This window comes from Dipodomys spectabilis, unplaced genomic scaffold (assembly GCF_019054845.1).
Source record: "Dipodomys spectabilis isolate Male_0828 unplaced genomic scaffold, ASM1905484v1 ptg000173l, whole genome shotgun sequence".
Classification (NCBI taxonomy): domain Eukaryota; kingdom Metazoa; phylum Chordata; class Mammalia; order Rodentia; family Heteromyidae; genus Dipodomys; species Dipodomys spectabilis.
In genome coordinates this window covers 11,262,738-11,276,593 of record NW_024870850.1, presented here as the reverse complement: position 1 = coordinate 11,276,593, position 13,856 = coordinate 11,262,738, and the positions used below count along the sequence as shown (strand labels likewise).

At 55.1% G+C, this 13,856-nt stretch overlaps 2 protein-coding genes across 2 annotated transcripts; one reads left to right on the top strand and one right to left on the bottom strand.

Moving 5' to 3' along the window:
- The first annotated feature begins 958 nt into the window (after positions 1-958).
- Epor (erythropoietin receptor) lies at positions 959-7,409 on the top strand. The gene is made up of 8 exons (XM_042693781.1): positions 959-1,275; positions 2,096-2,222; positions 2,660-2,835; positions 3,417-3,574; positions 4,199-4,352; positions 4,437-4,524; positions 6,433-6,520; positions 6,617-7,409. Exons 1-8 carry the CDS (start codon positions 1,161-1,163, stop codon positions 7,211-7,213), a joined length of 1,503 nt encoding a protein of 500 aa, XP_042549715.1. The 5' UTR covers positions 959-1,160; the 3' UTR covers positions 7,214-7,409.
- A 1,852-nt stretch (positions 7,410-9,261) lies between these two features.
- On the bottom strand, positions 9,262-10,756 carry Swsap1 (SWIM-type zinc finger 7 associated protein 1). The gene is made up of 2 exons (XM_042693849.1): positions 10,497-10,756; positions 9,262-9,843 (listed from the first exon to the last, which is right to left on the bottom strand). The coding sequence occupies exons 1-2, from the start codon at positions 10,743-10,745 to the stop codon at positions 9,382-9,384; spliced, it is 711 nt and encodes a 236-aa protein (XP_042549783.1). The 5' UTR covers positions 10,746-10,756; the 3' UTR covers positions 9,262-9,381.
- Between the last annotated feature and the right edge of the window lie 3,100 nt (positions 10,757-13,856).

The window sequence follows — 13,856 nt, the reverse complement described above, 5'->3', positions numbered from 1 at the left end:
CCGGGTGTTGGTGGCTCACACCTGTAATCCTGGCTGTTCAGGAGGCTGAGATCTGAGGATGGTGGTTTTGAACCTGCCAGCATGGGCAGGAAAGTCTGTGGGACCCTTATCTCCAGTCAACCAGCAGAAAACAGGAAGTGGTGCTGTGGCTCAAAGTGGTAGAATGCTAGCCTTGAGCAAATGTGCTCAGAGACAATGCGCAGGCCTTCAGAGCCCCAGGACCGACACGATATATCTCTATATACAGATATATATATATATATATATATATACAGATATATATATATATATCTGTATATGGAGATATATCTGTATAGATATATACAGATATATAGATCTATCTGTCATCTATCTATCTATCTATCTATGCCTATTATCCTAACTGCTCAGGGGGTGAAAGCTGAGAATGACAGTTTGAATCCAGCCCTGATAGGAATGTCCTTGAGACTCCAATTAACCACCACAAAAAAAAAGTCTGGAAGTGGAGCTGTGGCTCAAGTGGTAGAGCACTAGCCTTGAGCACAAAAACTCAGAGCCAGCACCCAGACCCTGAGTTCCAGACCCAGGACTGGCACACACATTAAAAAGAAGAAATCAGAAAAGAAACCCTACACCCCAGAATTAATGTGCACACTTTACAAACAATAAACCATAGTATACCTCCCATCCTCACAGCATAGCCTACTCCTATGCAAGAATTCCAACAACTAGTCATTTCTAGAATTATTATTTGCCGACTGGCTTATCATGCTGATTGGTATAACTATCCAATAGCTTACATTTTGGAGGGCAGAGTTTGTCAGGCATCCGGACATATTTGAAAGAAAAGAAGCCTCATTAGTGCAGGGTCACACTGTGAAAAAGCTTGACATCTAGAAACAGTTCCCCTGCCCCCCCAAGTTACCTCCAGGAGGGGCCCTGTCCCCTGGGGCCCGGCTGCCTGGTCTTTATCTGGGGCCAGGCTTTGTGCTGGCCCCGCCCCCTTGGGGAGCTGCCACTCAGAGGCTCCTGACCGGGAAGGGCCTGGTCAGCTGTGTCCGGCGGAGGCAGCTGCGGACCCAGCTGGAGACTGTGTCAGGGGCAGAGGGGGAAAACGGAGGGCCTGGAGTCCTGGCTTCCCCGGGACTCCCCGGGTTTGGGGTGAGGGGGGCTCCTGCACCATGGGCTGCCCCAGGGTTGCCCTGTGGCCACGGGTTGGATTCCTCGGTCTCCTGCTTGCTGGGGCAGCCTGGGCTCCCCAACTCAATCTCCCGGACCCCAAGTTTGAGAGTAAAGGTAAGGTCTGGAGCTATTTGTGGAACACGTCCACGGCCTCCCCCACCACCATCCTCGCCCCCACAGATCTGCCAAGAAATGCTGGTGGAGTGAACCTCTAGATTAGATTCTGGGGTGGGGGATAAAAGTGGGGGCTAGCTGGTGTCTGAACCCCCTGGTTCTCTGGGTCCTGATGAGACCAAACTGGGGTCTAAGTCCTCAGGCTGGATTTGGTGGAGGGGGACCAATTAAGAGAGGATCATCAGGCTCTTGTTCTGTCTTTCCAGGGAGTTGGGGACCTACTAAGTTTAATGTTGGTGTTCGGGCCTCTGAGCCCCCGAGGGGAGGGATGGAGGGAGAAGGACTAAGCCCCAGGGCCGGAGCCTGGCCGCCTGCGGGTGACTGTAAACACCGTGCTCGGCCGGGCAGCCCCCGGTGAGGGGAGGGAGGGGCTCGGGTGCACGGTTGGCGCTATCTGGTCGCCCTGGGCCTGCAGGGGCAGATAGGGGGCCGCCTCCTCCACACCCACCCGCCAAGCGCGGCTGGGTCCGGGGCGGGGTCTGGAGGCTGGGGGGGGGGCACCAAGGCCACCTGCTCTTGGAAGTTTGAGAGGTGCCACTTCTGTAGACCCCTGGAGGAGCTCCCACCCCCCAATGCTGGGGGTGCGGGGCTGGGGGAAGGACTTGGTCCTTATCGGATCCGCCCAGGCAGTAGGAAAGAGGGGGGCGGGGAAGGGCAGCTGGGGCCTGGGGAACCCGGCAGGGCTTCCTGGACAGGATGGGGGGTTTGGGAGGGAGGGGGTTGGGGGATCCTCCATCTGTCACCTCCCCCCCTCCCACAGCTGCCCTGCTGGCAGCCCGCGGGGCCGAAGACCTCGTGTGTTTCACCGAGCGCCTGGAGGACTTGGTGTGCTTCTGGGAGGAGGCGGCCAGCTCGGGGGTCAACTACAACTTCTCCTACCAGCTGGAGTGAGTGGGATGGAAGTGGGGGTGCGGGCGCCCCGCCAGTGCCAGGGATGGGGAGGAGAGGAGCGCGGGAAGCGGTAGAGCGTCCTGGAGGTCCTAGCTTGAGATATTCCCGCCTCCCCCCCCAATGCCTTTGGGGCTAGGCCACACCCCCAAGTCGTGATCACTGATGGGAACCCCCATACCGGGGCTGGGATCATCCCAGTTCTGATCACTGGTGGGAAACCCCCAAACCGAAAGGGGAGCGGCGCCCCTAGCGGCCGGGGCTGGAATAATTCCAAGGGTGGTCGCTGGTGGGAATCGCGATCCTCCTCCACACTCACACGCACGCACACTCACACGCACGCACACACACACGCACGCACACGCACACGCACACACACGCACGCACACTCACGCACACGCTTCCCACGTGCTCCCTTCCCTTTCGCCGGGCCCAGCGGTGAGCCGTGGAAGCTGTGTGGCCTGCACCGGGCGCTCACCGCCCGCGGCACTGTGCGCTTCTGGTGCTCGCTGCCTACGGCCGACACGTCCAGCTTCGTGCCGCTGGAGCTCCGCGTCACCACCGCCTCCCGCGCCCTGCGGTACCGGCGCGTCATCCAGATCAACGAAGTGGGTGAGTGCGCTGTGGATGGGGGAGGGGGCCGGGGAGGGGGAGGGGGCCCGGGGAGGGGGAGGGGGCCCGGGGAGGGGGAGGGGGCCCGGGGAGGGGGAGGGAGTCCCGGGGAGGGGGAGGGAGTCCGGGGAGGGGGAGGGGTCACAGGGAGCGGGGGTGATCCCCGGGGAGGGGGAGGGGTCACAGGGAGCGGGGGGGGGTCCCGGGGAGGGGAAGGGGTCCCAGGCAGCGGGGGGAGAGGTCCCGGGGAGGGGGGGTTCCTGGGGAGGGGTCACAGGGAGCGGGGAGAGGGGTCCCGGGGAGGGGAAGGGGTCCCAGGCAGCGGGGGGGGGGGGAGAGGTCCCGGGGAGGGGGGGTTCCTGGGGAGGGGTCACAGGGAGCGGGGGGGAGGGGTCCCGGGGAGGGGGAGTCACAGGGAGCGGGGTCCCGGGGAGGGGAAGGGGTCCTGGGGAGGGGGAGGGGTCATAGGGAGCGGGGGAGGGGTCTTGGGGAGGGGGGGTTCCTGGGGAGGGGGAGGGGTCACAGGGAGCGGGGGGGGGGGGGGGATATCGGCTGGACTCCTCCCGCCCTCCTCCCCGCAGTGCTTCTGGACGCCCCTGTGGACCTGCGGGCCCGCAGGGCGGAGGAGGGCAGCCACGTGGTGCTGCGCTGGCTCCCGCCTCCGGAGGCACCGATGACCACCCACATTCGCTACGAGGTGGACGTCTCCGCGGGCAGCAGCGCAGGAGGCGCGCAGAGGGTGAGCCCCAATAACTCCCGCCCCCAAGGTCCCCCCGCCACACCCCAGTGCCCCGCATCCCGCCTCCACGATGCCCAAAACGCCTCCATGACCACTAACATGCCAATCCCCAATCTTACAGAACCCGACCCTGATATCCCCTCCCCAAATCCCAGGGTGCTCTCCGGAGTTTCTTCCCCCCTCCCACCCACAAGCCCTTGGTATACCCCCTGGGGTTCTGGCCTTGGCTCTAGAGCCCTCTGCTGATTGGCTATAGTTCCAGATAAGGCCCTGTTCCCTGCTCTCATTGGTTTAAACACAACACTTGGGGAGAAACTGTCCTTCCTCTCCCTGATTGGCTACATCCCGTCAGTGTTCCTCTGTCACGCACCAGCATGGACCCGCCCCTCCTACGGCCCCGCCCACAAGGATACACCCTCACAGAACCCATCCCTCGAGAGGCCACGCCCTTCCACAGGCCACGCCCTCACCACCCTTGAGTTGCCTTGCCCCCTCCTGAGACCTGTGAGACTGAGCTCCCAAAGCCCCTCCCGCCCGGCCACGCCCCCACATGAGGCCACGCCCTCGCAGCCCTCCAGCGGCCCTCCCCACTGACCACGCCCCCTCACGAGGCCACGCCCCCAGGTGGAGATCCTGGAAGGCCGCACCGAGTGCGTGCTGAGCAACCTGCGTGGCGCCACTCGCTACACCTTCGCGGTCCGCGCGCGCATGGCGGAGCCCAGCTTCAGCGGCTTCTGGAGCGCCTGGTCCGAGCCCGCGTCTCTGCTGACAGCTAGCGGTGAGACCCCAGGGAGGAGCTGGACGGGCGGGGAGGAGGGAGACCCCTGCAAAGCCTCCACCCTGACCCCGCCCTGTCACTCAGACCTGGACCCCCTCATCCTGACCCTGTCCGTCATCCTCGTGCTCATCCTGGCGCTGCTGGCCGTGCTCGCCCTGCTGTCCCACCGCCGGTGAGCGTCCCCGCCTGGGTTCCTCCAGGGCCGCAGGTTTGCTCGGCAGGTGCTCTACCCTCTGAGCCACACCTCCAGCCCTTGTTTTTTTGCTGTAGTTATTTTTCAGGAAGGGTCTGCACCTTTTTGCCTAGGGCTCGCTTCAGACCTCAGTCCTCCTACCTCAGCCTCCCACAGTGGCGCTGGGATTAATGGGGTGCGCCATCGTGCCCGGCTTGGAAAGATTTAAATCTCCAAATGGCTCTTCCTGTCAAGCTCCTCAGATGCTCCTAGGATCTGCCCAGACATCCTGTGGGATTTGAGAGTGCAGGCCCATACCAGGCTTTTCAAATTCCCAAGCCTTTGGAATATACTGTTCCTTCTGCCAAGAACACCCTTCCTATCTGGTCAGCCAAGTCATAGGCTAATTGTTTTTCCTGACCTTGAAGGAAAATATATATACACACATATATATATATGCATATATATATGTGTGTATAGAGAGAGAGAGAGAGAGAGAGAGAGAGAGAAGCATCAACTATGTCCCAGGCATCTAAGAGAGAGTGGACCACAAGACCTTGTGGGTCACATAATCAAGGAGATGAACAGATATGTAGACACGTGATATGTGGCTGTAAGTGTGATCAATGGAGTTGGCCAGTGGCTCACGCCTGTCATCCTAGCTACTCAGGAAGCTGAGATCTGAGGATCATGGTTCAAAGCCTGCCCAGGCAGGAAAGTCCAACTAACCATCAGAACTGGAAGTGGTGCTATGGCTCAGGTGATAGAGCGCTTGCCTTGAGCTGAAGAGCTTAAGGAAGGACAGTGCCCAGGCCTAAGTTCAAGCCCCATGACCCATCAAAAAAAAAAAAAAGTGTGATCAATGGTGAGTGTAGAAACAAACAGCAGAGGGACATGATACAGTAACCAAGACACTACAGTGACAGCCAGAAGCAACTGCATGAAAAGTGGGGAAAAGGAGCAGCAAGTGTAAAGGCCCTGGGGTGGGAGTGAACTTGGGGCACTAAAGCAGCTATAAGAGCTATAGGGCTGGAGCAGGGTGTGTGTGGGGGGGGGGGGTGAACAAATGTCAGGAAAATGACAGGAGTCAATCATTCAGGAATTTCTGCAAGGTTATAGTTTTAGTTTTTCTGCTTTGGCTCAGGGGATTTGAACTCAGAGCACCAAGAGTGCTAAACTTAATATACCCTCCTACTGAGCTACCTCCTCAGCCTTGGATTTAATGCTAAATGGACTTGGGGGAGCAGGAAAACCACAGAAAGGCCTGATGAACTGACCTAAGGGATCTTCAGGTAAAGCTGGGGCCAAAATTAGAGCATGAGTTAATGTATAATGGAACTCTTATTCATCCTTCAAAACTCAATTCCAGTTGCCCTTTCGTAGGGTGATGCTGGTGCTTCAGACAAAACCCTTATTCCCCAGAAGCTTTAGTGACTCTGCGCATACTGGCATATGTTCAGCAACATGTTCAAGAACCATTTGTGTATATGTGTGGGTGTGCCAGCAAAAAGAAAAAGGCTAGGGGGTGTGGCCCAGGTGGTAGAGCACCTGCCTTGCAACCCAGAGGCCCTGAGCTCATTGCCTTTGCTCTCACTTGGCTTTGATTGTGCTACCACTTGAGCCACTTGGGCTTGTGCTGGTGAAGTGGAGGTATAAGTCTCAGGGACTTTCCTGCTTGGGGTAGCTTTGAACCAGGATCCTCATATCTCAGCCTCCTGAACAGCTAGGATTATAGTCCTGTGCCTGGCTTGGGGAGGGGTGGGGCTGTGTGTGTGTGTGTGTGTGTGTGTGTGTGCGTGCAGTACTGGAGAGTGAACCTAGGGCTTCCTGCTTGGGAAGCAGGCACTTTCCCCTTCGAGCCACACCCGCACCCCCCACCCCCCAACCTGTACCTATCAACTCCAACAGGTCTTTGAAGCAGAAGATCTGGCCTGGGATCCCCAGCCCGGAGAGCGAGTTCGAGGGTCTCTTCACCACCCACAAGGGTAACTTCCAGGTAAGTGGCAATGCCATCTCCTCTGGGGCTGGGGCTGTCCTGCAGCCGGCCAGTTGAAGGCCAGGCCACAGAGCAGACTGGTGCTGTGTTTTCCAGCTGTGGCTGTCGCAACACGATGACTGTCTATGGTGGAACCCCTGCACCCCCTTCACAGAGGACCCCCCTGTCCACCTGGAGGTCCTCTCTGAGCGCTGCTGGGAGCTGACCCAAACTGGGGAGCCAGGGGCAGCTGACGAGCGCCCCCTGCTGGAGCCGGCGGACATTGAGCATGCCCAGGACACATACCTGGTGCTGGACAAGTGGTTGGTACCCAGAAGCCCTTGCAGCGAGCCCCTCCCAGGCCCGGGAGACAGCCTGGATGTCCAGGCTGTGGATGAAGGCTCAGGAGCCTCCTCTTGCTTGTCTGACTTGGCCTCGAAGCCCAGGCTGGCTTCCAGCTTCGAGTACACCATCCTGGATCCTAGCTCCCAGCTCTTGTGCCCGAAGACACCCAGGCCTGCGCTGCCCCCCACCCCGCCCCACCTAAAATACCTGTACGTCGTGGTGTCCGACTCGGGAATCTCCACCGATTACAGTTCGGGGAGCTCCCAGGGAGCCCACGGGGACTCACCCGACAGCCCCTACTGTCACCCATATGAGAACAGCCTCCCTGCTCCCGAGCCTCCGCACCCCAGCTACGTGGCATGCTCTTAAGACTCCAGCCAGCCAGCCAGCCAATGTGGCCCCCAGGGTCAGTCCAGCCAGGGACTGGAGCCATCTTTCACTGCCGCCCTTGGCTGTGTGTCCAGCCCATCCTGCTCAGATAGCCACACCCCTGCAGTGTTGGAGATGTACAGTTTCCTTCCAGTGTACATACGCATGTAAATATATATATACACATATACGTGCATGCCTGTGTGTCCTCCACCATGACGTTTACCTACACACACTCTAAGTTCCTGGAGCTCAGTCTGCAATTTAGCAGCTGGCCGTCTCTCTCTGACGACTAATCATACGTACCAAAGTAGTATAAGTTATGCTAGCTGCATTAACGAGCAAGTCTTCAGTCTCAGCGGTTGAGCCCATTAAGAAGTTTCCTATCCCCACGCAAACACTTGTGCAGCATCGGCAGGGAGGTCCAAGGCCTTAACTCTTCTGGTCACTTTCTATCATCTTGGGATCTTTAGATGAACTCTCCACATCCTGCCAGCCAATCAGTGAAGAGAAGAAAAGATGCCATGCGCCATTTTAGGGATCTGGCCTGAAAACTGAACTGTGGGATGCTGGGAAATGTAGTTTAGTTAGAAACCCTGGTGAAAGGAAAGTTGGTCAAAACAGAACAGTGGCATGCTGGGAAATGTAGTTTAGTTACGGATTCTGGTTAAAGGAAGGTGGTTCAGCGAGCCTTGAACTGTGCTCTGCCACTAAGACCAATGACAGTGACCTGTAGGGCTTCATTCTGAATCAGGCCATGTTTTAAGAAATTATGGTGGCCGGGCGCTGGTGGCTCACGCCTGTAATCCTAGCTACTCAGGAGGCTGAGATCTGAGGATCGCGGTTCAAAGCCAGCCTGGGCAGGAGACCGTGAGACTCCTATCTCCAATAAACCACCAGAAAACTGGAAGTGGTGCTGTGGCTCAAGTGGTAGAGCGCTCGCCTTGAGCTGAAGAGCTGAGGGACAGCGCCCAGGCCCAGAGTTCAAGCCCCACGACCGACAAAAAAAAAAAAGAAATTATTGTGATGACACCAAGTGCCACCACATGACTGACTGACTCTGTGCCAGTTCTGCATTAAGCACTTTTCAAGTTTGGCTAAGAAAGTTGACACAGATGTATCTTATGCTTCAGCAATTTGTCTGCAAAAAAAAAAAAAAAAAAAAACCCATAAACATACTCAGACACATAAGCAAGAATGTTCAGAGAAGAAAATAAGTCCATGTGCTCAATAAATTGGGTATACGACCACAGAATAATGTGCAACTAAGAAAAATGAATAGACTATAGAATGTGGTTGAATCTTCATAATAAGGTTTAGTGGCAACGAAGCAAGCCCTGGAAAATTACATGTATCATGAAACTACATAGCTCAAAACAGCAAAATTATCATTAAAACAATGTTGACTGATATGTACATAATAATGGTAGGTGATTTGATATTTTTTAAACCTAACACTGCTGAGGAATGGAACCCAAGGCCTTTGCTCTACTACTGAGCTACATCCTTAACCTCTATAAGGCTAGTCTGTTGATTCTTGTTTTTTGTTTCTTTTTGTGCTGGTCCTGGGGCTCGAACTCAGAGTCTAGGCACTGTCCTTGAGATTTTTTTTGCTCAAAGTGAGCGCTCTACCACCTGATCCACAGTGCCACTTCCAGTTTTCTGGTGGTTCATTGGAGATAAAGAGTCTCACAAACTTCCCTGCCTGGGGCTGGCTTTGAACTGTGACCTTCAGATCTCAGCCTCCTGACTTGCTAGGATTACAGACGTGAGCCACCAGCACCTGGCTTTTAATGCTAGTTTTGAAAATGTTCTTTCCATTCCTTCAGTCTTTGGATCTTTTTTCTTTTTTTTTGGGGGGGGGGGGGGTCCGGTTGTGGGGCCTGAATTCTGGGATTGGGCCCTGTCCCTCAGCTCTTCAGCTCAAGGCTAGCACTCTACCACTTGAGCCACAGCGCTACTTCTGGCTTTTTTCTTTTTGCTTATGTGGTGCTGAGGAATCGAACCCAGGGCCTCATGCATACAAGGCAAGCGCTCTACCACTGAGCCACCTTCCCAGCCCCTGGTCTTTGGATCTTCATATGACCCAGAAGTTAAGTATTCCAGCCATGGTTCACAGCACAGCTCAAGGCTTGCCTCCGACACTTGAACTCTGGTCTGAGCTGGGGTTATTCGCTTGGATGGACTATGGGGGTGATACTCATCTCTCCCTGTGGCTGGAAAGCCACCCACCACTCTGTCCTGGGGCTCAGCCCACCCAGCTCCAGGCAGACTCGCAGACGGTGCTCTCCTGGGCCGGCCGCCCCTGGCTGCAGCCAGCACTGAGCAGGGAAGTAGCGCCGGAGCATTGCCACCTGCAGGCCATCTCCGCTGTCCGCTTCCTCCTGGGTCTGCAGGGACACGAGGAGCCCGCAGCCCTGAGCCGCGCCCAGCCTGCGGCTGAAGTGGGCAGCGGTATCCAAGAGCAGAGCAGTTAGGTAGGTGGCTTCCTGCGAACCCAGGTCGTTCAGCAGATACTCCTCCAGGCCGTCCAGCAGCAGGAGGGAGGGCGCGGGCCCTGGGATCTCATGGGCGGAGCACAGGAGCTGCAGAAGCTCTCGGGTGGAGGGTGGGTACTGGAAGCGAATTTTCTAGAAGATGGGAAAAGGAGAAAAAGGCCAATTCAGCACAGGAGGCCAGATGCTAGGTCAGAGCACTGAATATTTTTCCAGTCACTTTGGTTCTTTCATTGCTGTGTAATTGTTCAGGACAACTCTATTATTATTATTGTTGTTGTTGTTATTTGGGGTGCCAGTCCTGGGGCTTGAACGCAGGGAAATGGACACTGTCCCTAAGCTGCTTTTGCTCAAGACTAGCGCTGTACCACCTGAGCCACAGCACCACTTCCAGTGTATGCTGGTGCTGAGGAATCGAACCCGGAGCTAAATGCATGCTAGCTAGGCAAGAACTCTACCACTAGGCCACATGCTCAGCCCCACCCTCTTTTTAAAAATTTTTATTTTTAGTTTATATGGTATTGGGGAATCGAACCCAGAGCTTCACGCACGCCAGGCAGGCACTCTACCCCTAAGCCACACGCCCAGCCCTCGCCGCCCTCTTATTGGATACCACTTCAATCAATCTCAACTAGGTCCCGCCTTCCACGCATTCCGACTCCACCCCTATTATGGCTGCTCCAGGTCACCCACCAACTGTCTCTAGCTATTGGCTTGCGTACATGTCACTCAATCCCTCATCGCCCCATCATAGGCTAGCATAGCACAGGCCCCGCCTCCCCCGTTACCTGGAGCCGCAAAGGGTCGAGAGCGGTTCTCGTACCCAGGGGCAGGCTTTGAAGAGGACGCCTGGTCAAGAAGAGCACGGGGCCTCGGCCTTCTCCGGCTACCTCCAGGGCCGTTGCAAATAGCAGGGCTGTTTTCCCAGAGCCTGAAGCACCAAGCAGCAGCAGAGGCGGCCCTGCCTCCGCCGCGCTCTCCTCCCTGTTCCCAGCCGCGCTGCACCGGGTTAGCATTCGCCTCAACGTCTCCGCCATTCGCGACGTAACTTCTGTCCAATCAAAGGCGCAGCCCTAGTTTTAATCCCGCCCTGTAAGAGGCCTCATTGGTTACGGTGCGTCTAGCTTGTCTATTGGTACACAGAGCTGTCCCTCAGAGCTAGCTCTTGCTAGCTCCTCCCCCCTTGAACGAGCGAATCGTCTAGCCTGAGCGTGAAGTAATGGGGTGCTGATGGGGAGGGAAAACCTTCCTCTGAGGGGATCTCTGGGAGCGAGATGGAGGGGAAGCAGCTTGAATATTATTATTGTGGATGAGCCAGATAATCAGACAATTGTAAAGGCTGAGAGTTATACGGAGTCTGGCCAGCTAGCCTTAAATTTGCCCACCTGTAACAGGGGGCACCGAGGCTCAAGCCTGTAATCCCAACTACTCAGGAGGCTGAGATCTGAGGATCCAGGTTCAAATGCAGCCCAGAGAAGAAAGTTTATGAGACTCTTCCACCTACCCCCCAAAAGCAAGACATGGAGTGGTGGCTCAGATTGGTAGTGTGTCATCCTTGAGCTGGGGGGGAAAAAAGCCAAGCAAGAGCTCGAAGCCCTGAGTTCAAGTCCCAGTACTGCAGAGAGAGAGAGAGAGAATTCAGCAGCTGTCTGTGACAAGAAGGCTTTTTACTTTCTCACTGGCTGAGGAGACTCTTCATTCTTGCTAGTGCTGAGACAAGACACCAAAATCCAGAGAAAGGGGGCAGGAGAAAGAGGGGGAGACATATAATAAGGCACCTTGTGTACTTATCCGTTTGAGCTCAGAGCAATGCTTGTTAGCACATGGTAGGTGGGCACATCCATTCTCTCCCTAACTCAATGAATGAGCGGAAGGTGGGGATGGAGAGCCTGAGAGACAGGGACAAACAAGTTGAATGATCCTGGTGTCTGGCTGCAACTCCTCACCCAGACTCCCTGCTCCGGGCTGCCACTCACTTTAGTTGCCCGGGCAACCTGGTCTCCTGGTAACTTCAAAGTGGTGCTGTTGCCTGGCAACCCAGGGGGCAGGGCAGAACTGTGATTTCCTGGGCTTTTTCTCTCCCTCTGGGGCCAGAAAACAGCTCCCAACATCCCCCAGTACACCCACTCACACAGCTGGGCACCCCTACACCCTTCTGTACACACACACACACACACACACACACACACACACACACACGGCATCGCTGTATGGATTCCATTTCCACACTCCCCATCACCCATGTGCTCACAGCTGGCGTTCCCCTACCTGACACACAAAGCAGCTCACACTCACTCTGCTTGTCCTACATTCCCACCCTACATGCTTCCTTGTACAAACCCACATTGCCGAGTCCTCCCTCCCATCCTCCCTGTGTCTCTCCCTCCCTCCTCCCTCCCTTCCTTCCTTTTCTTTCTTCTTTCTTTCTTTCTTTCTTTTTCTCTTTCTTCATTCTTTTTCCCTCTCTTTCTTTCTTTCTTCTTTCCCTCCCTCCCTCCCTTCCTTCCTTCCTTCTTTTTTTGGGGTACTAGGAGTTGAATATGGGGCCTCCTCATGCTAGGCCACACTACATCACTTGAGCTAAACCCTCAGCCCTAAATTATTTCTATTTTGGCATTCTTTTGTTTATTTGCAGTATTTGGCATTTGAATTCAGGACCTCATACTTGTTAAGCAGTCATTCTACTACTGTGATCCATGTTCCCAGTCCTTCTTTCCTTCCTCCTTCCCTCCCTTTCTTTCTTCCTTCCTTTTTTTTTTTTTTTTTTTTTTTTTTGGTTGGTCATGGGGCTTGAGCTCAAGGCCCTAGTGCTATCCTTGAGCTTTTTTTGCTCAAGGCTAACACTCTACCACTTGAACCACAGCGCCACTTCTGGCTTTTTCTGTGTATGTGGTCCTGAGGAATCAAACCCAAGGCTTCAAGAATGCTAAGCAAGCACTCTACCACGAAGCCACATTTCCAGCCCTCTTTCCCTTCCTTCCTTCCTTCCTTCCATCCTTCCTTCCATCCTTCCTTCCCTTTTCTCTTTCTTTCTATCTTTTTCCTTTTTTCCTTTCGTTCCTTTTTTTTTTTTTTTTGTCAGTCATGGGGCTTGAACGCTGGGCTTGGGCTCTATCCCTCAGATCTTCAGCTCAAGGCGAGCACTCTGCCACTTGAGCCACAGCACCATTTCCAGTTTTCTAGTGGTTTATTGGAGATAAGAGTCTCAAGGACTTTCCTGCCCAGGCTGGCTTAGAACCATGGATCCTCAGATCTCAGCCTCCTGAGTAGCTAGGATGACAGGCATGAGCCACCAGCACCCAGTCTTTCTTTCCTTTTTGTACGGGGGCTTGAACTCAGAACCTGAACACTATTAATTTTTTTGAGGGGAGGCCATGGGGTTTGAACTCTGAACCTGGGCTCTGTCCCTCAGCTCTTCAGCTCAAGGCAAGCACTCTACCACTTGAGCCATAGTACCACTTCCGGTTTTCTGGTGGTTCATTGGAGATAAGAGTCTTACAGACTTTCCAGGCGGGCTGGCTTTGAACCATGATCTTCAGATCTCAGCCTCCTGAGTAGCTAGGATGACAGGCGTGAGCCACAGGCACCAGGCTATCCCTTAGGTTTCCCCCCTTCAAATCTAGTGCTCCAATACTTGGCCCACACCTCCACTTCAGGATGTTTTTTTTCTTTTTTCTGGTTCATTGAAGTATTTCAGATTATCTTGCCCTGGCTTTGAATCTTGATCCTCACATCTCAGCCTCCTGAGTAGCTAGGATGTCAGGCGTGAGCCACCCGCACCCGGCCTAGGTTGTGTTCCCTACCTAGGATTATTCATCTCATACTGAGAATGGCGGGGTTTTCGCAGGCCCCGCCCCAGTGGGGCCAGCCCTCGGTTCCCCTTCCTCTCCTTGTCAGCCGGTCAGTACTTCGGACAGCGCCAGCCACGGTGTGCGCAGGCGCTGTCCTCAGTGCTGAGGCTGTGTCTTCCTGGGCCCGCGGAAGGAAGAGACAAGTTTAGGATGCACCATGAATCTCAAGTATGTGAGTTCTGGAAACGGCGTTGGCCAACTAATCAAAAACTCCATGAGCTGTTGGTCCTCGTGGTGTGTGTGTGTGTGTGTGTGTGTGTGTTTGCCAGTATTGGGTCTTAACTTTTCTACTCAACG